General features: G+C 56.3%; 12 protein-coding genes across 15 annotated transcripts; 6 read left to right on the top strand and 6 right to left on the bottom strand.

The window, feature by feature from the left end:
- Positions 1–61: 61 nt before the first annotated feature.
- On the top strand, positions 62–1,168 carry IUM83_01656 (SAGA-associated factor 29; the record flags this gene model as incomplete). Its single annotated transcript, XM_067925525.1, has 3 exons — positions 62–829; positions 908–1,020; positions 1,144–1,168. The coding sequence occupies 3 exons, from the start codon at positions 62–64 to the stop codon at positions 1,166–1,168; spliced, it is 906 nt and encodes a 301-aa protein (XP_067797352.1).
- Positions 1,169–1,495: 327 nt separating this feature from the next.
- Positions 1,496–1,915, bottom strand: IUM83_01655 (histone H2A; the record flags this gene model as incomplete). The annotated part of the gene is made up of 1 exon (XM_067925524.1): positions 1,496–1,915. The coding sequence occupies one exon, from the start codon at positions 1,913–1,915 to the stop codon at positions 1,496–1,498; it is 420 nt and encodes a 139-aa protein (XP_067797665.1).
- Positions 1,916–2,381: 466 nt separating this feature from the next.
- On the top strand, positions 2,382–2,804 carry IUM83_01654 (histone H2A.X; the record flags this gene model as incomplete). The annotated part of the gene is made up of 1 exon (XM_067925523.1): positions 2,382–2,804. The coding sequence occupies one exon, from the start codon at positions 2,382–2,384 to the stop codon at positions 2,802–2,804; it is 423 nt and encodes a 140-aa protein (XP_067797351.1).
- Positions 2,805–3,173: 369 nt separating this feature from the next.
- IUM83_01653 (Reticulocyte-binding protein 2 a) lies at positions 3,174–5,886 on the bottom strand (the record flags this gene model as incomplete). The annotated part of the gene is made up of 4 exons (XM_067925522.1): positions 3,174–3,814; positions 5,177–5,503; positions 5,587–5,685; positions 5,784–5,886. 4 exons carry the CDS (start codon positions 5,884–5,886, stop codon positions 3,174–3,176), a joined length of 1,170 nt encoding a protein of 389 aa, XP_067797355.1.
- Positions 5,887–6,041: 155 nt separating this feature from the next.
- IUM83_01652 (Colon cancer-associated Mic1-like) lies at positions 6,042–9,010 on the top strand (the record flags this gene model as incomplete). 2 transcript variants are annotated; one of them, XM_067925520.1, is made up of 11 exons in its annotated part: positions 6,042–6,748; positions 6,825–6,833; positions 6,914–7,112; positions 7,644–7,673; positions 7,733–7,927; positions 7,998–8,083; positions 8,148–8,364; positions 8,424–8,526; positions 8,607–8,677; positions 8,760–8,773; positions 8,845–9,010. In XM_067925520.1, the coding sequence occupies 11 exons, from the start codon at positions 6,042–6,044 to the stop codon at positions 9,008–9,010; spliced, it is 1,797 nt and encodes a 598-aa protein (XP_067797311.1). The 2 variants fall into 2 exon arrangements, with proteins under 2 accessions (XP_067797311.1, XP_067797310.1); XM_067925521.1 differs by lacking the exon at positions 8,845–9,010 and having other exon boundaries at positions 8,760–8,777.
- A 967-nt stretch (positions 9,011–9,977) lies between these two features.
- On the bottom strand, positions 9,978–11,501 carry IUM83_01651 (uncharacterized protein; the record flags this gene model as incomplete). Its single annotated transcript, XM_067925519.1, has 2 exons — positions 9,978–10,442; positions 10,518–11,501. The coding sequence occupies 2 exons, from the start codon at positions 11,499–11,501 to the stop codon at positions 9,978–9,980; spliced, it is 1,449 nt and encodes a 482-aa protein (XP_067797669.1).
- A 219-nt stretch (positions 11,502–11,720) lies between these two features.
- IUM83_01650 lies at positions 11,721–13,226 on the bottom strand (the record flags this gene model as incomplete). Of its 2 annotated transcripts, none has more annotated exons than XM_067925517.1 (1): positions 11,721–13,226. In XM_067925517.1, the coding sequence occupies one exon, from the start codon at positions 13,224–13,226 to the stop codon at positions 11,721–11,723; it is 1,506 nt and encodes a 501-aa protein (XP_067797667.1). The 2 variants fall into 2 exon arrangements, with proteins under 2 accessions (XP_067797667.1, XP_067797668.1); XM_067925518.1 differs by having other exon boundaries at positions 11,721–12,035.
- Positions 13,227–13,442: 216 nt separating this feature from the next.
- On the bottom strand, positions 13,443–14,814 carry IUM83_01649 (Syntaxin 5; the record flags this gene model as incomplete). Its single annotated transcript, XM_067925516.1, has 4 exons — positions 13,443–13,575; positions 13,646–13,731; positions 14,256–14,339; positions 14,422–14,814. The coding sequence occupies 4 exons, from the start codon at positions 14,812–14,814 to the stop codon at positions 13,443–13,445; spliced, it is 696 nt and encodes a 231-aa protein (XP_067797343.1).
- A 273-nt stretch (positions 14,815–15,087) lies between these two features.
- Positions 15,088–18,936, top strand: IUM83_01648 (Zinc finger CCCH domain-containing protein 3; the record flags this gene model as incomplete). The annotated part of the gene is made up of 10 exons (XM_067925515.1): positions 15,088–15,420; positions 15,505–15,539; positions 15,621–15,799; positions 15,896–16,043; positions 16,124–16,233; positions 16,315–16,439; positions 16,593–16,833; positions 17,287–17,921; positions 17,993–18,216; positions 18,291–18,936. 10 exons carry the CDS (start codon positions 15,088–15,090, stop codon positions 18,934–18,936), a joined length of 2,676 nt encoding a protein of 891 aa, XP_067797672.1.
- Positions 18,937–19,962: 1,026 nt separating this feature from the next.
- Positions 19,963–22,646, bottom strand: IUM83_01647 (Cytochrome b5; the record flags this gene model as incomplete). Of its 2 annotated transcripts, none has more annotated exons than XM_067925513.1 (3): positions 19,963–20,009; positions 20,125–20,899; positions 21,012–22,646. In XM_067925513.1, 3 exons carry the CDS (start codon positions 22,644–22,646, stop codon positions 19,963–19,965), a joined length of 2,457 nt encoding a protein of 818 aa, XP_067797745.1. The 2 variants fall into 2 exon arrangements, with proteins under 2 accessions (XP_067797745.1, XP_067797746.1); XM_067925514.1 differs by having other exon boundaries at positions 20,125–20,815; positions 21,624–22,271.
- A 330-nt stretch (positions 22,647–22,976) lies between these two features.
- On the top strand, positions 22,977–24,695 carry IUM83_01646 (uncharacterized protein; the record flags this gene model as incomplete). Its single annotated transcript, XM_067925512.1, has 9 exons — positions 22,977–23,162; positions 23,238–23,295; positions 23,372–23,465; positions 23,547–23,582; positions 23,647–23,699; positions 23,775–23,826; positions 23,893–23,947; positions 24,024–24,500; positions 24,576–24,695. The coding sequence occupies 9 exons, from the start codon at positions 22,977–22,979 to the stop codon at positions 24,693–24,695; spliced, it is 1,131 nt and encodes a 376-aa protein (XP_067797229.1).
- A 150-nt stretch (positions 24,696–24,845) lies between these two features.
- IUM83_01645 (Sulfhydryl oxidase 2) lies at positions 24,846–25,946 on the top strand (the record flags this gene model as incomplete). Its single annotated transcript, XM_067925511.1, has 1 exon — positions 24,846–25,946. One exon carries the CDS (start codon positions 24,846–24,848, stop codon positions 25,944–25,946), a length of 1,101 nt encoding a protein of 366 aa, XP_067797747.1.
- Between the last annotated feature and the right edge of the window lie 34 nt (positions 25,947–25,980).

Raw genomic sequence — 25,980 nt, 5'->3', positions numbered from 1 at the left:
GTAAATATAAAGGTTATAATCGCAATAATTGAACTAACTCTGCCATCAGCAATAATTGCTCATGGCAGCTCGACCTCGGACCGGGAAGCGCGTGCCAGCATCGCAGGACGCCCTGGACGCGTTCGTGACGACCCAGCTGCTCGACAATGGCATGGACGCGATCGCGAGGAAGATCAACGTGCTGCGCGAGAAGTTGCTGCGGTCCGGGGGCGGCGAGGGCGACGCGCAGAGCAAAAAGAAGTGGGCGCGGCAGCTGCAGCATTGGCTCGCGCTGGCCTGTCGCCTGCTGGCCAAGCAGCGGCGGCAGCTGAACCACTGCATCGAGCGTGTCGAGAGGGACTACAGTCGCGGGGAGATCGGGGTGGGCGCGGCCAAGCAGAAGGAGGCGGAGGCGCAGGAGGAGGCCAACCTCTACAGCCGCACATACTCTCGTCCGAGGGCCCACTCAGCAGCGGCGGCGCTGGAGAGCGACGGCTACGTGGGCTTGATGGTGCCGGACAAGAAGGACATCCTGGCCGTGGGCTGCCACGTTGCAGCCAAAGTGGCTCGCAGTCACGAGCTGTGGATCATGGCGCGCGTCGTCAGGTTCAACGCCGACTCCAACACGTACGAGGTGGAGGACGTCGACTCGGGCAACGACGACGACGATGAAGAAGACGACGCGCCCAGGAGGCACTACATCGTGCCGTGGCAGCAGGTGGTGGAGCTCCCGGGCGACTCGCTGCCTGAAGGAGAGTGGATCCACTACGCTGTGAATGAGCGAGTGATGGCGATGTACCCCAACACGACCAGTTTCTTCCGCAGCACAATCCGCGTGCCGAACCCAAAGGTAAAAATGCGGCGATGAGATAACGGTGGCGCCTGTTATTCTAACGTCGACTCGTTTTGTTGTGTTGATCGCTGACAGGGCGCTCCCTACGTGATCCTCAAGTTCGACGAAGACGAGGACGAGCATGGATTCGTGCCGGATCGCAAGGTCCCCTTCCGCTTCGTGGCTCCGCTCAAGCCCTGGCATCAAAAGTGAGTAACAGCACCGAAAGTGTCGATCCGTGGTTTCGACGCGCGAAGGCAACCTGCACTTCGACCACCTGCTTGATGACTGCCGCCACACTAACTTATTCCGCCATCTTACCACTGCACTAGATTCAGCAGTGCGCCGTCCGTCTAACACAGCAACTTGATCTACAACAGACAACCGTTTTCAGAAGCACGACACCACAGAGCACTCGTTCCGGCGTACAAAAGGGCTTCAGCTACTCGTATCATTCTAACTAGACCACATTCGACAGTAACTCGTTGCCAACTTCTTTAAAAAGGGTGATGTTGAAAAACATCAGGGGATTGAGTGCCGCCGGCAGCAGTGCCACCGACCGCAAAAAGAAATCGCGTCTTCGACAGACGCGAGGTTAGTTCACGCGAAACTTACCAGCAGCTACGTTGGCCACCGACATGCTTACGATCACTGTACACGCTCATTCGTCGCGAGAGTGCGCGCTTAGTAGTCCTGCGAGGCCGAGGCCTTGCCCTTCTTGCCGGCCGAGGCAGACTTCTTGGGCAGCAGCACCGAGTGGATGTTGGGCATCACACCGCCCGAGGCGATGGTCACGTCGCCCAGCAGCTTGTTCAGCTCCTCGTCGTTGCGGACGGCCATCTGGATGTGGCGGGGGATGATACGCGTCTTCTTGTGGTCGCGGGCGGCGTTGCCGGCCAGCTCGAGGATTTCGGCGCAGAGGTACTCGAGGACGGCGGCCATGTAGACCGGGGCGCCACCGCCGATACGCTGGGCGTAGCGACCCTTCTTCAGGTAACGGGCCACACGGCCGACGGGGAACTGCAGGCCAGCCTTAGACGAGCGGGTGCTGCCCTTTCCCTTCTTGCCACGGCCTCCAGTAGCGGCTTTTCCCTTTCCAGACATGATGAGTTGCTTGAGCTTCTTGGCGACTTGAGTAAGTGCGTGTGAATTTCGATATGATCCTTCCCGCTAGACGCTATCCGGGCATGGCGCCAAAAGCGCTCACACAAAGCAGGAGGGAGGACGCGGTGCCACTTAACTGCTCGCGCAGTTCGGACAGGGCGGGGCGACGTCTCTTCGCACCCTAGCCCTTATAGCCCAAAGCGAAGACAAGGGCGAAAATCAAGCCTCAGGTCGTTGGCCAAAATCCCGCAAGTGCAATTTGATTGACGGAGCCGAGGCCGGTCGCTCACTGATTGGCGGAATGGACTGCGCGGGAAGTTTGACTTTTTGGGCGCGCCAAAAGTCAAAAGCGGTCAGAAGCCCAGGGCGCGAGGCCCAGACGCGAGGCTTTGAGGCCGTCTGGGAGGCTCATTTTCGAATTTGCTTCAAAGTCGACCAACCACCAACCACCACCACCTCAAGCACCATGTCTGGAAAGGGAAAAGCCGCTACTGGAGGCCGTGGCAAGAAGACCGGCAAGAGCAGCACGCGCTCGGCTAAGGCTGGCCTGCAGTTCCCCGTCGGCCGTGTGGCCCGTTACCTGCGCAAGGGCCGCTACGCCCAGCGCACGGGCAGCGGCGCCCCGGTGTACATGGCCGCCGTCCTCGAGTACCTCTGCGCCGAAATCCTCGAGCTGGCCGGCAACGCCGCCCGCGACCACAAGAAGACGCGTATCATCCCCCGCCACATCCAGATGGCCGTCCGCAACGACGAGGAGCTGAACAAGCTGCTGGGCGACGTGACCATTGCCTCGGGCGGTGTGATGCCCAACATCCACTCGGTGCTGCTGCCCAAGAAGTCTGCCTCGGCCGGCAAGAAGGGCAAGGCCTCGGCCTCGCAGGACTACTAAGCGCGCTCAGCGTAGTGTTTGACACGCTTCTGTGAGCGTGGCCTTCTAGGTCGCCTCCACAACGCTGAGTAGCTTCGCAAGAAGCTTCTCGGCCTCAATCCCCTGATGTTTTTCAACATCACCCTTTTCACAAGAAATATTCATTTATCTAGCTAACAACATGTAGTGAGGAGTAGGGCGTAAATCTGTAGACAGGCTACATGCCTAAGGTCGAGGTATCCGATGCGTGGGTCTCACCTATCACTTGTCACTTTTAGCAAGATGGCAGTTGGGTCAGTGTCATGGCAAACATGAAGCATTCGGTGTTGGGTTCCAGGTGAACCCGAACGTGCTGAGAATGGGATGGACTAAAGTGTCTGTACGTGTTAGTTATTGACTTGAAGGCAAGTGGTATCCTCCTCTTCCTGGAGCTGCCCACTCGGAGCGCACCATGTTGCGGAGTGTGTCGCTGAACTGGAACATGAAGATGAACTGCTTGTCGCGCTCGGCGTTTGAGGCGCGGATCTTCCGCTCGAGGTCTGCGATGAGAGCGCCCAGGTGCGCCACGTTCTGCATCTGCGCGGGGTTGCCGCTCGACACCGCCTCGTCGATCCCTTCCCGCAGCTTCTGCGCCTGCCCCTCGAACTCGCGGATGTCACCTGCGAGCTCGGCGCACTTCTTGTGCGACGCCTTCAGCACCTCAGGCACGTCGCTCCAAATGTTCGTCTGCTCGTTTTGCTGCGCGAACGAACGCACCGCATCGGAGAAGATCAGCACGCGGACCACCGATTCGAACCTCTTCTTGATTGCAGCGTCCCGCTGAGCGCGAAGCTGGTTGATCTTGAGCTTCAGTTGCTCTGGGATGGTAATGTTGTTCGACATGTGAACGAACGAGTGACCCTCTTCGGTCCGCTTCAAGATCTCCTTGTCCAGCTGTGTGATCATGTCGTTGACCTTGTCATAATCGCTGACCCAGATCGCGCGTAGCTCGTCGTCTTCGCCGGACTTTCCAGGGCTGAAGCCTCCTGCTCCTGATGACGCTTGACGAGGAACCATTGCCTCCGAAAGCGCAGGCTGGTGTTCCTGCTGCTGCTGCTGCTGTAAATGTTGCACGTTGGGGTTTCTTACCACGATATGATGATTCCCTCCTGGCTCTTGTGAAATGGTCTCAAACCTTGAAACTGGAACACCATGGCCGTGGTAGATTTGACTCCCGTCGACCGGCGTATATCCATTTGCCACACGGGGCTCTGGGACACCTTGAAATAGGAGCTGGGGTCTGGGGGATGGCGACGCCGGCTCGAAGCGCGGAGCATGGGGAGAAACACTGACTGGAGACGGCACTCGTGTAAATCGGGCATTTGAACCATGCATCATTGGTGCAGAAATGTTCGACGGAGCCATGGAGGCAGCAGCATAGACTGGCTGTGCATGTAGAGAGTGCTGGGCTTGGCTAACGAATCGGTTGCCCTGCGGGTGGGCTTCTGCTTGCTGTTGTCGACGCGATTCCTCCTGTCGCAAGATCTGTTCGTGACGCATTCGTTCCTCGTCCAATCGCTGCTGCCGTTGTTCCTCTCGCCACCGCTCCTCTAGCTGCTGTTGCTCCACGCGCCGCCGCATTCCTTCTTCGTGCCTCTGCAGTTCCTCTCGCCGTTGCTGTTCCGCTTGATGCCGCAGTTCTTCTTGACGACGCTGTTCTTCTTGTCGTCGCTGCTCTTCTTGTCGTCGCTGTTCCTCTTGCTGTCGCTGTTCCTCCTTTCGTTGTTGTTCCACCCGCCAGCGTTCTTTTCGTTCAAGCTCCTGCTGCCGCTGATCATTCCTCAACTTCTCTGCTCGCGCGAGCTCCAGCTGCACCTGTTCTTTTCTCTTCTGCTCGGCTTGCTCTCGCTGCCGCTGCAGGATATGGTCCTCTTCTCGCTTGCCTCGCTCCTGTTGCTCCTGCCGTAGCCGCTGCCGCTGTTCGGTTTGTTGAGTTAGAAGCTGATTCAAACTCATCTTCGGCGACCGCGCTTGCGGTGCGCTGGGTTGCGCAGCCTTAGCTCGCATATCATGCATGGCCTTAACACGGTCATACAAACTCATACCGTCAGTTGATGCTGCCGGCGCTGCCGCTGTTGCTCCACCTGCACGTGAAGGCTCCTCAGACCGAAGAGCCTTCTGAATTCTGTCGCGCGTGTCCTCTGGCCCTGGCAGTTGGCGCTTTCTCGATTGCTCTTGTGGCTGCGCAGTCGATTTTGATGGCGCTTGCGCGATCCCACCATTCGGAACAGCAGTAGAAGACGCCCCTGCAGTTCCATTCACAGCAGCGGGTGTGGCTGCTGCAGCCGAAGACGACGTGACTCCTCTAGAAGATTGCGGTGGTGTCATTGCCGATGAGCCAGGGGCAACCTGACCTGCCGTTCCATTTGCTGGCGCTGCGTTTTGTTGCTGCTGCTGCTCTGGAGCTGCAGTCGACGCCTTGGCCGGCACCTCGCCCGCCAGCATCTTGCCATGAAGACGCTGTCGATACGTCGCCTGCACCATGGTCGCAAACTCGTCGGACCACGCCGAGTCCACAAGATGCTTGCCGCTGGCCCCATCAATCGCGAAGCAGTGGTGCGGCTTGGTGCTGCCCAGCATGAGCACGTGCGGCTTCTTGTAGCAACCCGCGCAGAAGTACGCGTCGCACTCGGCGCACCACATGGCCGGGTCGTTCTTCTGGCTGCAGCGCAAGCATTTACCTGCGCAAAAACCACCGCAGAACCCACAGTTAGCGCCCACAACGCCCCGCGGCCACCGATATGCAGCGCCACGCTCCACGTACGCGGCGTCTTGTGCGTGTAGTGGCAGCTGACGCACGTGTTGCTGTCGCTCCGCAGTCGCGCCTGGCACTTGGGGCAGCGGTTCGAGCTGATGCCGTACACTAAACGCGTCCAGATTCAGCCACAGGAGGGGTTAGTCAACCATGAACCCGCAAGTTAAACACCCACAATAGCCACGTGGCGTCGACGCAGCACGCACCGAAGAGCCTGCGCTCGCTGTCGCGCCCGCACTTGGTGACGGCGTCCGCCAGCATGCCGCTCCAGCCGTCGGCGGCGCCCGCGCCATCCACCTCTACCGCCATCACAACAGGGTCAATTGGTCAATTGGGCGCCAAAGCCCCAAATGCGTAGAAGGCCACACAAAATGTTCCCAGCCAAAGCCACATATGCGGCTTCCGTATGCATACGCTTTTCAAAAAGAATCTCCGTCAGCCTACACATTTGTCATTCTTCAACCATGAGCGATGGTCACCTGTATCTGAGCGCGCGCGGCGGCGCCGACTACGCCGAGGCCGGCGACGGCCGCCACGCGTGGTTCGACGCCACGCACCAGAGCGTGCTGTTGCTGGACGCGCAGTCGCTCGCGCTGCGGCAGCTGCCGCTGGACGCGTCGCTGGACCCCGTGCAGGCCGCGACGGCCGGCCCCACTCCGGCACACAACGTGGCTACACTCTACGACTTCAGCGAGCCGGACGCCGCGCGCAACCCAGCGCCCATCGTGCTGATGCAGCTGTCCGTGGACGGCCAGTTCCTCGCCATGCAGCACAGCGACATCGAGGTGCAGGTGCTGCACCGCGCCTCGCGCGCGTCCTACTGGGTGCTGTGCAAGTCTAAGGCAGGCAACCGCATCCTGCACGGGGGCGTCGTGTGGAACACGCACTCTGTCAAGCCCACGAGCTCGCAGGACCTGTTCCTGGTGACCAAGATGGGGCTGGAGCACCACCGCGTGAGCTCCAAGCGCCGCAAGTGCGCGCTGCACAGGACCGTGGGGCTGTACGTCCACGAGTTCTGGTACGCGGCGTCGCACGGCGTGCTGCTGCTGAGCTCCGGGTCCAGGGCCAACGAGATTGTGCCATTCCTGCTACATGGTGCATATGTGGAGAAGCTGCCCAAGCTGGTGTTCTCCACGGCCGTGAGCAAGCAGGATCTGCACCTTGTCAGCTTGTACGGGGACATGTACGTGGTGTACAGTGATACGCGCTCGACTAAGCTGCTGCTGTATTTGGTGGGGAGGACGAAGGTCACGTGCGTGCGCTCGCTGAACCTGATGCTGCCGCCGGGGACGGCGCTCGAGTACTCGGTCGTGGACAACTTGCTCGTGTGCCACAGTCTGGATTTCAACGTCAGCCTGTTCTTTGACATCAAGTGCGACGGGAATATTAGTGACCCGTTCTCGGCGCCGCTGCCGATCTCCGCGAGACCACCAGGGCATCCTCCTCCTAAGGCTAAGCAAGTTCCAGAAGCAATAACAGCTCCTCTCAAGACGGCCGACGCGATGCTCAACGAGTTTGATTCTGAATTGCTGGAGGTTGTTGAAGATGAGAATGACCCAGATCGGCTTAGTAATACCATGTGGGGCTCCCCACAGCCAACGCTCGGTATACGTCGGGTCTTGAGTGTCGATGATCTGGACGTACATTCGTATATCGACGATGCATCTCTCCCCTCTCCGTCATTCAAGACGTCACCAGCCTCCCACTTAGCTAGTCGAAGGTCAGCTCGCCGACTGCAAAGAGCAATGTCAGCTGCAAGTTTGGAGAAACCTTTGAAGCAGGAGGTCGTTGTACCCAGCTTTAGTCGGTGGCGCTTTCACTCTCCCAACCTCGTGCAGCGGTCATTCGCGGTTAATGGACGAGAACAGGTCGAGATTCGAAAGCTGCAAGTAAATCTCACCGAGGTCTACAAAACCTGTGAGCACCATCGAGAGATTTTACCTTTCATTTTGCGACGAGGGGATCACGAATTGGCAAAGTCGTTGGTTTTGAAGCTTGTGCGCAGTCACATTGTGGATCAACAGGCTTCTTTGTCCGATATTGTACAACTGTTGACTACTGTTCAGACTGTATACGGCAGTGAGCGACGTAACCAGGTACTGCTACTGAGTAGTGGCACGGTAGTGGACGTCAGGTTGTCTCACTTGTACTTCAGAATGTTGTCGATAGTGAAGATGAATCGCGCGGAGCATCATCGGGGGATCCTACCAAGCCAGGGCAGAATCCAGCTGAGCAGGCTCTGGGACGAATAAAAGCGAGTCCTCCCGCTCGCAATGCTCGTGGTTTCTTGCTCATCCGGCAGGCAGAATTCTACCGCGATGTGTGGAGCGTGATCCTTCAAGACCCCAACGTATGTTTTTTGCTTTTGGCGCAAGGATGATATTCTAACAGCAAATGACGTGCATGTGGCCTGGTTGCAGACCGCAAAGAGCTGTAATTTGAGCGCCTACATCATCGAGTATATCAAGAATCTGCGCGATAACAAGGTGCCGGTGGAGAACATCACGTGAGTTCCCTCTATCTTTTTGTATTTTACCGTCATATTAGCGAGACTAACGACCTATTGACAGGTATGTTGCGGTTGCCGAGTGCTTTGTAGCTACAGGAGACCCCGGAAAGCTGTATCAGTTCTTGCATTATCATGTTCTGACTGACTCGGTCAAGCTGGCTGAGTTGATGGTCCGCCATGGTTGCGCCTATCCGGCTCTGATGCAAGTGGGGCTGGATATGTACTTTCGCCTGAGGGAAATTTGTCCTCTTGTTCGCACACTTTTGGACCTAGGCCAGGTAATTGCATCTAGAGTGTTTCGTGAATTACCTTGCTTATTGTATTGGCTATTGAACAGGCGGGCCGCGCCATCGAAATCGCGTGGAGAAACATGGGTTTGACTTCTTGCGACGCTGCAGTTCTTCCAGGCGTCGTTTTCTTTGACTCGCTTGTAAAATCTGGTGGGTAAAATGACGCCGCAACATTCTGTTTGCGTTACTAGTGAAACTCACTCTTGCTCCCATCTATTTCTCGCATGTAGTTACTTCTTCCAAGCAGCGGTCTTCATTGCAAGTGGCGCAAATGATGGGAAATTTGCTATTATTCTTGAAGGTATGGGATCCTGCGTGTTTACAATGTCCAAACACATCATCTCTCTCGACCCTCGCTAGCTGCGCCACGGTTCAGTTTCCAGATGATCGGATTCCTGTAAGCTGCCGGAAGAGTCTGAGGGAGGCGTTTGGTTTTGCTACGGATGAGAATTAATTGAAAAACTCCAGTTGTGGCTGCTGGATAACCCGAATGATAGGGGGCCCGCCGGACGTTATCGGTCTACGAGCTTTGAGAGAGCAAGGTGGTCGAGTTGGTTTCAGTGGGGCGGCAGTATTTGTGGTTGGAGGACATGCCGAAAGTGTCAAATCCTCGAGCTTCATGATGCTGTTTTGATGGTGTACTGAAGCCTCGCTCTTAGATTTTTGATTATTCTTCGGGAGTTGGCGCGTCACCATTGCCCTCGATGATTGAAGCAGGCGCGAGATGACGGATGTGCTCGTGATTTTGCAATTCTTCATCGGTGATGCGTCCAACACGTTACCACGGCGCTGATGTCGTGGTGCACGTGGTGAACGAGGTGTAGACACTTTCTCGGGGGATCGGTTGCAGTCGTCTTTCGTCGCTTCAAACACCGTGGTAATCACGCCATTGGCTCGCGGGGTGTCGCGGTCCTTACGCACGTGCATTGCCAAAGCAATTCGCTGAAGGCACCTAAGAAACTCGCGAAAGCTGAGGTCCGCCGCTTCTCGGCGTTTGGGATTTGTGATGCTGATGTCCAGCTTTGCCGCATAATACTCACGAATGAGTTCGGTGAGACTAATTGGGGCGACCGAGGCACTTGCTGGGGTGTCTGGCGGAGTAAACGGCTCACCGTCACCTTCTGGTGTAGAGCGAACAATATCTACAGTGGAGTCACAGTCATTAGATGTCGGTGAGTATATGCACGGAATGGAAGCACCAATCATCTCCGAGTTACTCACTGAATGCCCGCGCAAAAGTGAGGAACTCTTTCATGTCAAGACGGACCTTGCTATCAACCTATAGTTAATGAGGGCATACCGCTCAGCGTGGGGATCACAATGGAAGTACATCGGATGTACATATTATGTAGCCGTGATGCTGACTGACATACCTCAGTAAGGCTTTGGATCCCGAAGTGTGAGAAGATTTGCTTGAATTGCCAGATGTGCTCCGTCAACAGCTTCATTACGTGGGTTTGGGATATGTCGGGGGCAAGCTGCTGCACGTGAATGTATTTTGCCCGTGGAATGATGTGGGTTTCCACCAGACACTGTACGTCATCGTCCGACAATGGCCCCTGTGCAGTTAAACGGCGTCAACTTGACCTTCGAAGCACTACTCAATTGGTAGCGGTTTCTTCACGTACCTGCAAATGCTTCGCACGCTTAAAGATCAAGATGCAGGCGGACAACAACTGCGCGAACCCCATTGGGTTCCCAGTACCTGTGGCGGCAGCGAAGATGTTGGTGATATCCACGTCCTTGAGTTCCGGAGTCGGGAGCACATCCAGTTTGCAATCCTTGACGAACTTGATGAAGTTGGTACGGGTGATCCAGACAAGATTCGTCACGTTGCCGGTCATGGCGTAGTATGCAAACTGCTTCCGAAGTGTTGGGTTCATAAGCAATGTTTCTAGCATCACATCCGTTGTTTCAAGAGGCGGTGATGCGTGATTTGACTTCGCGGTGTTAGTCCGCTCAGCATTGTTGTGGTCAAGCTGAGATGGAACGAGTGTATTACGCGGGGATTTAGACGACCCGTGATTCAGCGATAAATCCATCATTCTTCGGTACTCGGCAGTTTGCTGCGCGTGGACATACAAAGCGTGTTCGTGAGTAAGAGAGGTTTTCGTGCGCAACGATAATAGAGTGGTACTTACCTTAAGATGTTCAGGCGGCGATAGCAGCACGGAGTTCAAGACGTGAACCCTCTTCCCCTCCCGTTCGAGATTGTAGCGGAAAAGAGTCACGTCGTGGAGATTACAGTAGCTGATGAAGTTGTTGAGGCACTCGTAAACATGCTGCTCGTTCTCGTACGTGGCCATTAGTATCTCACAAGCCTCCCCAAGAGCGTTGTTGTTATCGGTGATAAGTTCTTTCTTCAATCGTCGAATCTCGCGATTAAGCACATCGATTTCTATCCGGAGCACTTCCGCTTTAAGGTCGGCCACAGATGCAGGCTTGCGTAGCCGGAGAACTTGTTGTTGCTGCTGTTCCAGCTGTAGGTCTATCACACGAAGCGTTTTCGTGGCGATCCCCTGCTCCATCTTGCGATTCACGTCTTGTATCGTCGCCGAGAAGTGCCGAAAGGTGATTTCGCCTTCACGATGGCGGTACTGCTTGCTTTTCACGCCGCCTTTTGTGGCTTCAGCTGCCTGTGTGATGACCTGCTTTAGCATACCAACACCATGAAGCCCTGTTTGCTCGATTCGGTGCAACACGTCGTCAGCGAGGAGGATACCGTCCGCATCAGTGTCCAGGATCGAGAAGATGCGCTGCAACTCCATTTGAGTGCTTTCTTCGAGCAGCATTCTATAGTACGCGCGGGTCTGGAGGTACTCCATGAACGAAAGATGGCCATCCCCGTCGACATCGTACTTGTTGAATACGGCTTGGATTTCCCACTCCGACAGTGATGGATAGTCTTCTCGGAAGAGCTTGTAGGCGCGAGCAGCAGACAGCCGAGCGAGCGGGGCACGGACCTTATTGTTGTCGGCGGCAGTGTTACAGAGCGAGAACTTGTGCTTCAACAAGCGAATTTCCTCCGGACTCAAGATACTCTCGGGCACAATCGTGGACACATCCAGGTTTTCCAACGCTGAGGTCGGTCTTGCTGATAGCGGGCGCTGCTGGAGGTCCTCCATTTACATCTATGGTGCTCGAAGATGCTTCGGGGCTGTGGAAGGCTAAGATCACTACGTGAGGCACACTATTTTCAGCACCGTCGAGGCTAAATGAACAACATGGACGACTCTAGCAGCATGATGGTTGGCCTTGGCCGATAGGGTGAAATGCACCTTGTTTCTATTCCCTACTCGATTAGCAGGAAGCGATTCGTGCTAGCTACTACGTAGACGGAAGCCTCACTGTGTAGCGCCCCTCAGCCAGAATTGGACGACAGCCTCAAGTGCCAACCCATTATAAGAACCAGCGCACAGCCCGATGATGGAGCTTAGCCCGCCCACCATACCAGCGACCTCTTTCTGATATTCGGAGCACACGCTTGGAGCGAGGATGATGCTGGAAGTGGCCACGTAGCCTGTAGTAAATCCCAGCAAGAGCACCGCCACGATGATTGTAACGTCGTCGAAGGGATGCACGAGCGCTGCCATCAAAAGCGGCAGGAACGAGAGCTGGAGCGGCCACGGGAGGTGAAGTGTCGACACGTCGAAGTACATGGCGTACGCTGGGAGGTTCTTCCCCACTAGGTCGCCCAGGTTGTAGCAGCCCACCAGCACAATTGGGAACCAGTCCCCCAGGTTGAGCGTCACGGATGGAATGGCCGAGATGACACCGGGGAAGCACGACAGACACACGAAGTAGGAAAAGAAGAGCGAGAAGAAGGGCTTCAGCGCCGTGTGCAGCACGTTCATGACGGTCGCAGCAGCCGCGTGCTCCTCGAGCTCCTCCTCAACCTCGAACGCGTCTTCCTCGTCATCCGCGTCATCATCCTGATTATTCGGTGTCGACCCGTTCCGCGCGCTCATGTTGTTCGCCAACAGCGGGCTGCGCTCCGTCATACTGTCGCGATTAAAGAACGCAGTGGGTCTCCTCAGCGGACTAATGGGGCTGGACAAGGGTGACAGCGCCGCTGGGGTCAAGGGCGTCTCATGCTGCACCAGCGCATACTCCGTCAGCAGCGGCTGGGCGAACCTGGTACGCAGCAGCGCCCAGTACAGCGCCCACGTCGTCATCACGATGAGCAACGCAATGCCAAAGAAGACGCCCATGGAGAGCCTGGCGTAGTAGTTCTGCTGGTCCAGATCGAGTCCGTCGCTGGCGTCGCCCTCCAGGTACCACTTCAACGCGAGCCTCACTGCGAACAGCAAGATGGCGCCGAAACCCTTGCCGCCTTCGATGGCTTGGATGAATGTGGGGCCGAACACGCCCCCTAGTCCGTACATGGACGACTGCATGATGGACGAGGAGACCGTGGACCCCATCAACGACAGCAGCGTCAGCGGATACCCCACGTCATGGGGCAGCACCACCACGTTGACCAGCGGTAGCAGCAGCACGAAGGCGGCGTAGCTGCCCAGCGACCCGTGCATCCTGCTGTCCAGCGAGAGCTGCCGCCCCGCCATCACCATGTACAGCGAAATGACCAGCAGCGTCGACATGTTCACGACGGGGAAGACGAATCCGACGCGGTCGTCCGGGTACCTGGCGTCGAAGTAGGTGAGGCACAGCGTGATGCACGACCACATGGCGATGGAGCCCGCGCCGCTGAAGAAGAAGGCGCAGTACGTGACCCAGAAGCCCGCGCGGTCGTCCATGTTCCCCACCGGCAGCTCCGGCTCGACGTCCTCCATTGTGATCGCCTCCAGCTCCAGATCCAGCGCCAGGGGCTTGTGCGGTTTGAGCGCCATGGCGTCCGCTGCGTCTCCTCTCGACGAATGGCTTCAACGCGAGGGGCGCCAATTGGCGTTGGGGGCTATAAACAGGCTGCGGTCGCTATTAAAAAACTGGTGCGGGTTGTATTGATGGCAAGGTTGAAGTGGCTGGGAGGCGCGAGCTCTATCGTATCGACTGCAGCGTGGCGAATACATGCCCCGGACACCTCCGACAAGGTGCGAGAACATGCGCTAGAAGACGACGACGAAGAGGAAGATGACGAGGATGAGCACGAGGAAGATCTTGAGGATCAGAGACCGGTTCCCCTGCACCATGTTGAAGAGCTTGAGCAGCTCGCCATGCGCGGCTTCAACATTCGTTTGCCTGACAAAGAGAGCGGAGCGTCAGAAAGTGTAAGATAGAGGTGTATTTTCGGTGCACAGAGACAACGTACGCGATGTCCATGTCGTCGTCGATGCGCGAGATGATTTCGCCTTGCTCGGCGACCATGGTGGCCATGCGCGTGTACATGCCAGTGATCTACACCACGCAGAACCCACCCCGAGTTAGTTAATGGTATCAAAGCTGTGATAGACACTCAACGTACCTCCACGATGGTGCTCTCCACCTGCGCTGCATTGTTATACCTCGTCTGTGCGTCTTCGCGAGGTCTATATTGCTGTTGCTGCATCCCCGCGCCACTTCCGGGTGGTGTGGTGCGCTGCTGCATAAACGGACTCGCTCCGAGGTTACCGCGGCGACGCAGCCCTGCACCAGGAGCTGGCGGGCTCAACGCCGGCGCAGCACCTGTCAACACCAAATACCCGGAACAGTCAAACAAATGCAAGCCCACCCCATGAACCAAATCCAGCATCACTCTCCCTACCTGGTTTCGTCGGCGTTGCAGCCGGAGGTGCCTGGAATCCGCTCCCGGCGGCGGATTGTGCAGGCGGTTGATTCCGCAGCGGCTGCAAGGGGGCGCCATTGTTCGTGGGGAGCACCTGGTGTCCATTCACGCCCGCAGGCCCTCCCGTGCGCGAGAACAGCGGCGCGTTGATATGCACCATGGGGTTGCCTCCTCCGTGCGAGAACTTGCTGCGCCTCGTGCTGCGCTCCCGGATCGCCGCCGTGTGCTGCTGCAGCGCTTGCTGCACGACCGAAAACAACAGCACACCCGTCAGCACCAATAGCCACAGAGCACAGCAACAGCAGCAGCAGACGGCAACGCACGTGGAAGGCCTTGACGCTCTTGGCGCAGCGCGACTTGAGCGACTGGCAGACGATGGCGAAGTGCGCCTGGTGGTGCTGCTGGTGGCGGCCGCGCTGCGCCGCGACGGTCTGCTGGAACGCCTGGATGTTGCGCTCCACGGCGCCCAGCTCCTTCTTCAGCACGTCCGTGAGCGTGGCGATCTGCGCGCTCGGGTCGTCGCCCAGGATGGACTTGCGCCCCACCAGCTCCTGCAGCTCGCGCAGACACAGCTCCTGCTGCCGCAGCTGGTCCGAGACCTGCTGCGCCAGGCGCGCGTCGCGCGACAGCGGCCGGTGCGTCTGCGGCCGCCCGCGGCCCGTGTCGAACAGCACCGTGATGCCCACGAAGTCGCTCGTCCGGTCCTTGGCCGCCATCGCTACGGCGACAGCGAGAGCTACAGCCACAGCGACGTAGCTGTACGCGTGGTGGTGTAGTACCGTAATGCAGGCCGAAATGGCAGCTTCATCTTTACAGTCTACATCGGTTAAGTACGACGCAACGTTTTTTTGACGTGGACAACACTAACCTAGTGTTCTCACCACCATATTCGCACTTAGCGCGATTCACTTGAGCAAAGTATGTCGCAGAATTCAAACCTCGTCAGTTGGGAATCAGAGCCGGAAAGCGCGCCAAGGCACGAGGAAGCGATGGAGGAGGCGACGCTGCGCGCCAAGATTCAGGCCATGAAGAACCTGCTGGAGGCCAAGCGCCAGCGCGTGGGGACCTCGCGTCCGCCGCGCAGCCACGTGCACTACGCGCCTCGACGGTACGCGCGCGCGCCGCCGTCAGGGCCCGTGAACCGCTCGTGGAGTCGCTTCTCGCCGCCCAGCTCGAGCCCCAGCCCCAGCCACGTAGCCAGCGCGAGCGCCAACAAGGTCTGGAGGAGACAAGACGCCGCGACGTCGCCCGCGGGCGCGGCAACGAGGAGCAGCACGCCGCCCAGCGCGCCACTGGGCGCGAACAAGACGTGGAAGCGACCGGTACGTGCCCTGCGACGCGCTAGAGAGCGAATTTATTACAAGAGAGAGAGAGTGATGGTCGTTTGGCTGCTGTGTTGCGTGCAGGTGAAGGTGGCAGCGAGCAACCCGGCGCTGGTCAAGTGCGTGCTGGCTGTGAATGGGGCGGAGAGGATTTACTGGCTGCTGACTGGTGTATGCCGTTTGCTGGTTATTGTGTGCAGACGAGCGGGCAAGAGCATGCAGCTGCAGACGCTGCGGTTGGAAGACGGCGAGTACTCGAAGGCGAACGGCGGATTTAGCCTCGTGCGTGCAGGGGTGAAGAAGTCGCCGCCGACGGTTGCGGTGAATAAGTCGCCCAGTGCTACTCCAACGGCACCGGTAACGGTGTCGCCGGTGGACAGTGAGTTTTGTTTCTTCCTGATTGTTCTGTTTCAGTGTTTATTGTACTATTCTGACCGGTGGTGCTAATTGTTGGTTGTGTTTTGTGGCTGCGCAGATTCGGTTCATATTGGTGGGGTGAAGTATGTGGTCGCGAACGGAGGCAAGGTGTTGAAGCGCTGCGCGACGGAGGAACGCAAGGCCGGTGTCGTACACAGATCAGGGTCAATGAGCCTCACGACGAAGAGTGGAGCCGCTCGTGCTGCGTGAGTGTCGGCGTGACTGAATTGCTGACTGGGTTAAGAGCGTGCTGATTTCCCCCCCGCTTTGTTGTTACGAATGGTAGCCTTCTGCGAGCTAAAGCTGCCATTCGACGGGCCCACACCAAGCGTCTACAGGCTGCCAAGAAAGCGGTGAAAGTCCGCACGGTGTATTGCTCGTTTTACAACCGCTTCGGCAAGTCTAGGGTTTTGCATTGCCGTGAAGCGGCCGATGGGGGTTTGGTGCTAATCTCTTGGTTGATTTGCGGAACTGCAGGTTATTGCAAGAACAAGGATGCCTGCAGGTTCATCCATGACAGCCGGCGAGTGGCGATGTGCCGGAAGTTCTTGAAGAACGAGTGCAGCGATCCCAACTGCTTGCTGTCGCACCAACATGACGAGGTGGAGAGACCGATTGCCTTTTGCTTCGCTACACTCGCTCGCGGCTCGGCGCTTTGTGCGCCCCGGCGATACGAGTTGCGGTGGATTTGTGATGCTGACCGACGCTGCTGTTCATAACTCGTTGTGGTGTGTGCTGCCTCTGTTCCATTGCAGAACAAAGTTCCGGACTGCAAAATGTTCCTCCGTGGAGCTTGCACTCGAGACGGCTGCAAGTACCGCCACGTGAAGGTGAGCGCGGCAGCGAAACTGTGCGAGCCCTTTGCAAAAGGATACTGTCCCGAGGGAGGCGCGTGCCCGCTGAGGCATGAGCTCCCTCTTACTAAGCGGAAATCGCCCACGGCGGCTGCCGCATCAGTGAAAGGTGCTGCTACCGGCCTGTCAACAAATGCTTCAGGTACGTTGTCATCACCCTGTTCGGCTTCATCAGGTGCAGCCAGTGCATCGCCCGCATCAACAGGCCCAGCGTCGTCCAGCGGGAGCCCAAATAGCGACAACGCAAACGCGGAGCTGTCGATCCGGCCAAACATCCGCTTCGCCTCCAAGCACAACACGAGCTTCCCATCGCTTTTTGACGGCGTGCGCCGAACAGCGAAGTGAATGAATTGCACTAGCGATGCATGTTCCAGTACTGTAGGACGTAGGTGGACACTATAAGCTAAATAGCCTTTCTCCACACACCCAAGTGTTCGGTACACTTGACTATTGGCACCAAATCGATGGATCGAGTGCAGTTCCTGGCGTTCGTGGCACAGTCCAAAGGCGCCATCGGCGTGCGCCAGTTCCTACAAGGCACGTGACAACCACTGACTGCATCATGTGCTCCCTCTCTAACACTTCTTGTGCGCAGATCACCGTCCGCAGGTCCCCGACGTGCTGGTGGAGTTGAGCTGCCCCGTTCGCCTTGATGAAGATGGAGATGGTACCCAGCACAGCAATGCTGCAGACTTCGGGACCCGCCTGGAGCTTCTGTCGCTGCGAGTGCAGCGTGAGATCTGGAGCGCGTTGGCGAGCGGTGCGTCTCCGAGTGAGGATGCCGCAGTGAGTCTGGCGCGAGCGTATCTGCGGATGGCAACGCGACCACGACGTCGGGAGAGTGACGCAGTGTGTTTGGCACTGGCGAGGATGGTGATGGCTGCAGCTGTAGAGCAGGAGGGGAATGAACAGGTGCAGGTTCAGGCACAGGAGAATACGACGACGGACGCTGCGTTCCGACGTCGCATGAGGCGGTTGACACTGAATCGAGTCAGGTTCCCGACACCACAAGAGGAAGAGGACAGGATTTATATTACCGCGGGCCCACAGAAGACGCTGCCTTTGAGTGGTGGCGTGGAGTCCAAGTCTTCCTCACGTGTAAACAAGCGCTCGAGAGCGAATGCACCACAAGATCTGGTCGATTTGACAGACCAAGACTCAAAGCACAGCACACCAGCTTCGACGCTTCCGGAAGTGAAGGCACAAGAACGCCCGCCACTAACTAGAGAGGTTTGTATCCTCTCGTAGCGACCTATATGCAGTACTCCCTCCCTTGACATTTCACGATTGTTTGTTGCTAGATGGAGGATCGAGCGTCGGCACTGGCCAAGCAACTTGTTCAACTATCGAGTTCCGACCCCATCGCAGTAGTGGATGATGTTGCCACACGCGCTTACGACATGCTCACTGAAGTCGTAAACGACGTTCACACCACGTACGACGCCAACGAGCGGAGCTTCCAGTGTCTGTGCCAAGTGCTGCGTATGGGCTCTACCAGCGACGAAGCCCTGTTCCAAATCACCGGGTACGAGTTGGAGGAACACCTAGCTCCTGTTGTCTACCACTAAAGCTGTGCTATTTTGTTTACCTGCTTGCCAGAGCTCTTGTGGACTCCAATTGGAGCTCACGATACGCAGCGATCTTCCTTGAAACGAGTGTGCTGCCTAAAATTCGTGTAGCAGATTCTGTCATCTCGCGTGTGCTTCTGCAGACAGCTCTTCGCTTTGGCTCTGCCTATGCTGGGACGTTGGTGGACTCGCTTCTGCTCCCACTGCTTGTCGGCAGCAATAATGCTGACTCTAGCAGTGTCTTTGGCCCAGCTCAAGCTGAAGCGATAACACGAATTTTGCGCAGCCCCGACACGGTCCCGGCAGACCAGATAGATGACTTTATCCAGAGAAGTTTGGCAGCAATGGTCACAGGTGACGATGGCAACTCATGCCATTTGCTGTCGAACGAGTCAGCGCTCCTTGTATTTCTGAACATTCTCAACACCAAGCCGATATTGTCGCCACTTACGGTGGAGCGGTTTGTTGGAGCGTGCGAGGCAGCTTTGGAGCGTCCTGAAGGCGAGCAACTAAAAGGATCACTCAAGTTCGCCACTGTCATCTTCACACTTATTTCGAAATACCCACAGCAATGTGCTGGTCATGTGGAGACTCTGGAAGCTGTTGCTAATCAACTCACGTCGATTATGGCGAAAACAACCGTGCGTTCGCTGCAGAAGCTCAAGGCAAACAAGTAACGATGCGATCGCACGAAATAAATGGAATGGATCAAATAAGGCTTTCGTGTGGAATTCAAAACCATGGTGAACTGAGAGCGGCAGTATCGAAAATGTAGAAGACAGAGGATCAGCACTTGCTGCACTCGTAGTAGCGACCGAGTCGATACTGCGTGAGCATCTCGCGTGCCGCGGGTGGGTGAGTCTTCAGAATAGGACCACAATCTCCACCGTGTTGTGCTGCCTCGAGCAATACCTGCGCGCCGCCAGGATGTACTCCAAGCAAGTCAGTCACGTCGTAAACACTGTCGTCCACTCGGATCCAGCATGAACGCTGGCTTTGGTGCCGCTTCATCTCACAGGAAGAGTACTCCCGTTCAACATTGAAGGAGCTTTCGGCCGACGACGGCGCTCGATGTTGCCATGCTACTTGACGAACTGTTGGCCCAGTAGCAACCGATGACCCGGCAAAAGCTACCTTTAGCTGATACTCTTTCTCAGCACAGAAGAAACACCGTTCGTTCGTGCACACATCGTTGCATCCGATGCAGGCGTCACATTCGTTTGCAGTTCGTCGTGCTCCAACGGAAGCCTGGAACGCTTTACGAATAGCGCGTGGTGAGCGTGCTGCGGTCGAGACGTGATCACTACACACTAGTGGACCGATTGTGTCGTCTTCATCGTCGCTATTGAAAAGGTTTGCTCCGACGTCACTGTGGATGGAACGGATGGGGCTTGTCTGGCCTACTAAGCGCTTCACTGAGGACGGTAGGGACGGCTGGTACACTTGGTTACTGTTGCTCGGGGCAAGGCTGTCAAAAACATCATGCTTGCGTGGTTCCTCCGAGGGTTTCTCGTACGGCGTTTGCTTTGGCGGTGCCCGGTAGACTTTTATTTCCGATGGTTTCTTTTTGACCTCTTGCTCCAAGGGTTTTACGTAGGTGTCTTCATCACGAATTGAACTCGGAGGCTCACTGGGATCAAGATACTCGATTCTCATGGATCCATTCGACAATACGGTCCCGAGACGATTTGTAGTACCAGGATTCAGTAGTCTCTCCATGGCTGCGTTAGTGCACTCGGTGGTGGCATAGCTGAAAGTATTGAGCGGCATTTCAATGGTTCTCTCAGAACCAAATAGCAGCGATCGAGTCTCTGCTCTGCTTTCGGTGACGGCGCGATAATCATCAAGAAACGATCCAAGCGCACCCAGCCGCTTATTTCGCGAGTCGTAGAACTCCCTATCACTAGAGTGAGAGAGCTGGTTGTCGGTTGGCCCCAATTGAAGCTGGCTAGCGGTAGTCTTGGTTGCGAAGTGGTTCAACACGAACTGAACAAGGGCCACCGACGTCTCAGCCATCCGCACGAGTCGAACATCCACAATGGAGTCCATCAGGAATCGGTACTTCTCCAGCAATTTAACTGCAAGGGCGTCTGTATTTTTCTCAGCTGGCACGTCGCTGTAGTTGCCGTGTTGGATCTGTCGATTGGCTCCTGCGATATAGTTTTGCCGATCTCGCGACGCCCGCTGCATCTTCGCAGTGCTTTTCAAGAACACGAGCAAGTGGTGCAGAGTCAGTAGTGTCTCGTAGAAGACGACGTTAATCTCATTCTGCACTCGAGCCTCCTTTGTGCACAAAATGGAGGACTGAGATGATGAGAGGCTCGATGGCGGGGTCTGCACAACATCCGGGTCAGCCATCCAAAATGCCTCTCCGACGGTGGACGAATTGGCCATGAATGTCGAGTTGTTTGATGCAGCGAAGGAGGCTGGAATTAAGTCGACAATGGCGTGGTGAAGCGTTCCGTTGTGTACGAAGTGCTGGATCACCTTGGCTCGTTGGTCTCCTGCGGCGTTATAGTTGGCCGCAGTATTTGGCGTTCGCACGCCCAGAAAGCACTGTAACAACTTCAAGCACCAGTAGCATGTAAGAACGTCCTGTTGGAGAATGAGCTCATGCACAGCATCGGATACTCGGGGGATCTGCCATAAATTCACAACCGTCAGTACAGGTACAACGTACACAACAAGTTACAGCAGGATATCTTGCCGTTTCGTCAGTGAAGCATGCATCTGGATGGTGATACAAACGCACAAGTGCTTGCAAGGTAGTAATAAGCTCCGAACTCATGGTATCTCCGTATCGTCGCAGGGAGGCTACCAAGCTCACGAGGTGCTCAAAAACTAGTTCCAGCGCTTTGTTGACCACTTCAATTTGACCTGGTCCGCTGCGGGTGAGTTCATCGAGTGGGAGATTGGCATTGAGCTCCTCCATCGCGATGGCGATGCTGACACTCTCGTTCATGGACAAATCCGAGTCGATGGAGTTGCGCGTTTCGTACTGGGGATCCGTAGAGCGCTTCTCCTTGATTCGTCGTTGAAACCAACCTCCTCGAACACTGGAGTCGGAGTCTGTAGACCGAGGGGTGTCGTTGTTTCCTTGAGACCCCCTGGGCGTCGATACACTCGCTCCGCGTCGTCTGCGCGGTGACCACACGCTATTTCCTCGGCTTCTTCCGCCGTTGTTATCTTCTGGCCGAACACCCGTTTGCGTGATTCTCCGAAGCAGAAACGTCTCCATCGATGCTCCTGCAAGACTGCTGTCGTCTCCCACAGCAGTGTCAGCAGAATGAGGGTGATAGAATCGGCAATAGTTGAGCCCCGAGGAGATAAGCATGACGTTGTGGTGCCCTGCTTCCCGACATACCAACAGCAACAGCGTGACGAGCTGGTCGCGGCCTTCTACATCAAGTACCAACGTGTCCTCCTGCTTGAACTCCAGCACGAGTGTTCTCGGGTCCCAATCGGGGCGAACGATGGCCAGCAACGCGCTGTATGGGCGCGCGATGACTGTGCGCATGGATCGGTGCATCTCCACAATGGCGTCGCCCTGCAGAATCAGCTGAATCTTCTTGTACGCCTTCTTGGCGCCATCGCTGCCTTCGCTCCCAGGCGCCGCGTCACCGTTCCCCTCCGTGTTCCTGGCCTTCTTGACATCGAAGCGGATCACCGACGCCCGATCCAGCACCTGCGTGTTCTGCAGTCGAAGTTGCAGCGCCGTGATGGTGCTCGACGTCTTGTACAGCTCGACGCCCGCATCGTTCGCGGCCGCCACGATTTCATTCAGACACTCGTGTCTCTCTCCGCAGAGGAAGAATCGGTCGTGGAAAGCCGTCGACAGCACCATCCCCTCGCTATGTGCCGACGAAAACGCCGCCCTGCGCAGGTATAAGAACGGCAGGATCTGCACCCGACGCCCGCACTCATCCAAGAAGACGACGCTGGACACTGTCACCTGCAGGAACAGCAACTTGTGCGACGCGTTGGCGAACTGCTCGATGCAGCGGAAATGCAGCCGTCGTGGACTCACGACACGGTACAGCAGGGCCTTCCCCTGCGCCTGGCGCCTCAGCCTCGCCAGCAGCGACAGCAGGTGACCTCGAGCGGCGCAGGAGAACTTCAGCTTGGCCGACCGGAAGCGGGACTTCTCGAGCCGTAGCACGAACTGGTTGGCCGCCGGCGAGATGTCGACTGCCTCGATGTCCGCGATCTCCCACTGGTTGGTGCACTGGAATGTCTCCGGGTTGTACGAGCTGAGCGTGGAGGCCGTGACCACCAGGATGCGCGGGTACGTGGCCCACCACGCCACTTTGGTCGCCAGGTACTGCGCGATGACCGTGTCGCCACCGCCAGACACAGGCGAGTCCGTGGAAATTGGGGACGCCGCCATGACAGCGAGGCGTAAGGGGGTTTCAGTCTTCGGCTTTGGCCGAAGAGACAAGTAGAAGGCTCAGCCTGCCAAGGACCGAGAGGAAAGAGGAGTGCGTGAACTGACAAGCGCCAGCAACAGTTGATCCCTTGGGCCGTTGGTAACTAATCCAGTGGCGTTTTACCTGACCTACTGACGTACTTTAACCGCTGAGTGGAGTGCTGCTTCGTCTACAGCTTCAACCTGGCGACGTCCGTCTGATTCCGACATGGCTACACTTCTGATTCCCGTAACGTTTTTTTTTTTATGATTGATAGACACGCATCAACTGATCAACTGATACCGGTAGTGATGGACGTGGAGGACGCGGCGACGCTGAGCTACGAGGCCTTCTGCGCGCGCTACATGGCGCGCAACCGACCGGTGCTGCTGCGCAATGTGACGGAGCGGTGGTTCCCGGGGGCAGCGCAGTGGCGTGACGGGCGGAGCATCAATTTCCAGCACCTGAAGGCGGAATACGGGGCTGCGCAGGCGCCGGTGCGAGATCTGCACGTGGTGTTCATTTTTAAGGCGTTTGGAGCGAGGTTTTAGTGAGTTTTCATGGGGTTTTAGGTGGCGAGTGGTGATGTCGCGGAGTACGGCGCAGAGGAGCGATGCACGATGAGACTCGGTGCGATAGGGAGCTGGAGGGAGGAGTTGGTGAGGGATTGAGAGCTGACTGGGAGGTTGTTGCTGTGGTATGATAGATGAATATTTGGAGCTGATTGAGAACGGGATGGCCGGCAAGAGATACCTCAAGGACTGGCACTTTGTGCATGCTTTTGGTCACGATGTTTACGAGTAGGATGCTGGAAGCAATTGGATATTAGAGGTTGAGCAAAGCGTAGCTGACTGGTTGTGGTGGTGTGTTGTTGGATTCAGAACGCCACCGTTTTTCAAGGATGACTGGCTAAACTGGTACGGAGCTGTTGATGTGGCTTAAGCGCTTTCGAATGACGGCTGATTATTCGGTTGCTGTTAGGTGGTGGGATCACAAGGAGAAGAGCGAGAGCGACTACCGGTTCGTCTACCTTGGTGGGGAAATGTGAAGGAGATCGCCTGTTGCTGCTTGTTGGGCGATCTAATTTTGCTACCTGCTTGTCTGATAAGGCCCCGCCGGAAGCTGGACACCGCTGCATCACGATGTGTTCCGCTCATATAGGTATGACAGTTATCGCCGTTTGATGCACGTGGATATACTAGTTAAATGGTTATTTTCCGTCGTTAGCTGGTCAGTGAACGTTTGTGGTCGCAAAGAGTGGGTCTTCTACCACCCGGACGACGTACGTTATCAGTGAGATCGTTGTTTATTTAATCTTGTTAGCAATACCTCACGTCGTTTGTGCTTATTGCGAGCAGGAACCGAAGCTAAAGGACCGGTTTGGTCGTTTTGTCTTGCCCGACGCGACGGCGAAGAATTTCGACAGAGAGCAGTATCCCCGCTTCCATGAAGCAAAACCAGTCTACGTTGTCCAAGAAACGGGAGACGCGATTTTCGTTCCAAGCGGATGGTACCACCAGGTCAAGAACCTCGAGGACACGATCTCGATCAACCACAACTGGTTCAACGGGTATAACGTCCGCGAGTTGTGGGAGTTCTTCAAACGTGAATACGCAGCGGTGGAACGCGAGCTGCAAGACCTGAAAGAGTTGGGCCTTGTCGGACGAGAGTTTGTGGATCAGTGCCAGTTGGTCATGCTTGCCAACACTGGCATCAACTACGTCGAGTTCCGCGAGCTCTTATACGCAAAAGCCAGTGACATGCTGTCGCAACGTCAGCAGCCTGAAAGCAACAGCTTTTCAGTTCACGGGCGGGTACTTCTCCACCTCGGCTATGTAAGTTTTCCGTCGTACTTTGTGAATTTCGTTTAGCTGCTACTCACCGGAGGCTGTCTGACATGAATGTTATAGGTCCGTGACATCCTTCTCGAGCTGAACGCGGCACTGGTAGACGAAAACGCAAACGTGAATGAATCCTGGCTCGATGTTGACTTGCAACTGCAAAGTCTAACCGAAGCGAACCAAGACTAAATGCTGATCGAGGTGCGTAGCAACTACAAGGAATAGGAGTTAGTTTTTATTTGCGTTTGTTCAATCTATTTTCGCTTGGTGTTGTGGTGCCTTGGTCGAGTTTGCATTCGCTTGCTGTGGCGACGTTTGCAATTGCTTTGCAATCCATCCATGGCGGCCAAGACTCCTGAGGAGGAGATCGCTGAGCTGCGCCAGGCCAATGACGAGCTCTACCGAGAACATGCACATGAGAAAGCACAAATGCAGGCAGCGGTGGAGCAGGAGCGACTTCGGACTGCAGAGATGACTCAAACCATTGAAGCGATAACCGAAGAGAACGGTCAGTGGCGTGAGAGCTACGCGGCTTTGGAAGAAGCTAAGAGGTACGCCGAAGAGCAGATTGAAGAGACCAGACGCTATGCGGAGGAGCAGTTTGCTGCTGAGAAGGCTGAATTGGAAGAGCAGATAGCTCAGTTGGAAAGCAGCGTCAAGAGCTGTACGTCACAAGTGGTGGACGATCTGGCGGAGTTGGAGCGTCTCCGTGGGTCAGATGAAGCACATGAGCAGCAGGAGGCAGAGCTTCAGAGACAGCTTGATGAGCGCGACGATCGTTTCGCCCAGCTAAGTGCTGAGTACGACACACTCCGTGTGCAGCATGATCAGCTACAACAGGCGATGAAAGATGCTCGAAAGTCTCATGAGGACGAGGTTGGTGCCAAACAGCAAGAGTTGGCGGACAGCTCAAGCAAGATTGAAGAGCTTCAGGCTCAGGTAACAAGTGTGGAGAACCAGTTGAAGGCAGCATCAGCAACTCAAGATGTGCGCGACGTGAATCAAAACGCCCTGCTGCGTCGTGCTGAGCAGCAAACCCAAGAGAAACAAGAGCAGTTGGATGAGGCCAATGCACGAGTGAAGACGTTAGAAGATGAATTGGCACTGTTGTCGCTCACGTCGACCAGTACGAATGACTTTGCTTCTCGGATCCGGGGCCTTCAGCAAGACGTATTTGTCAAGTCGGAACAGCTAGTCCAGCAAGGCGAGAAGCATCTTCGCGTCGTTGAACTGCTCGACAAGACGAAGGCCGAACTGGCACAACTTCGAGAGGAGGTGGGTGGAGTGCGTCGTACGCTACTTCGTGGGATTGGCGTAGACCCCACAATAGCTGCTCAAGACTCGAGCGTCGACGACATGCTTTACCAGCACGTGAAGCTTTGTGTCAAGTTCGAGATTCCGAAACTGCCTCAGGCAGAGTCTGATGCGGGCACACCGTGATCTGACGCCAATTTGTCCGTACTACAACGCCACT

This window comes from Phytophthora cinnamomi (genome assembly GCF_018691715.1).
Source record: "Phytophthora cinnamomi strain GKB4 chromosome Unknown Contig14, whole genome shotgun sequence".
NCBI classification, from domain to species: Eukaryota; Oomycota; class Peronosporomycetes; order Peronosporales; family Peronosporaceae; genus Phytophthora; species Phytophthora cinnamomi.
Note: the sequence above shows the minus strand (reverse complement) of the source record. Positions and strands in the feature narration are given on the sequence as shown.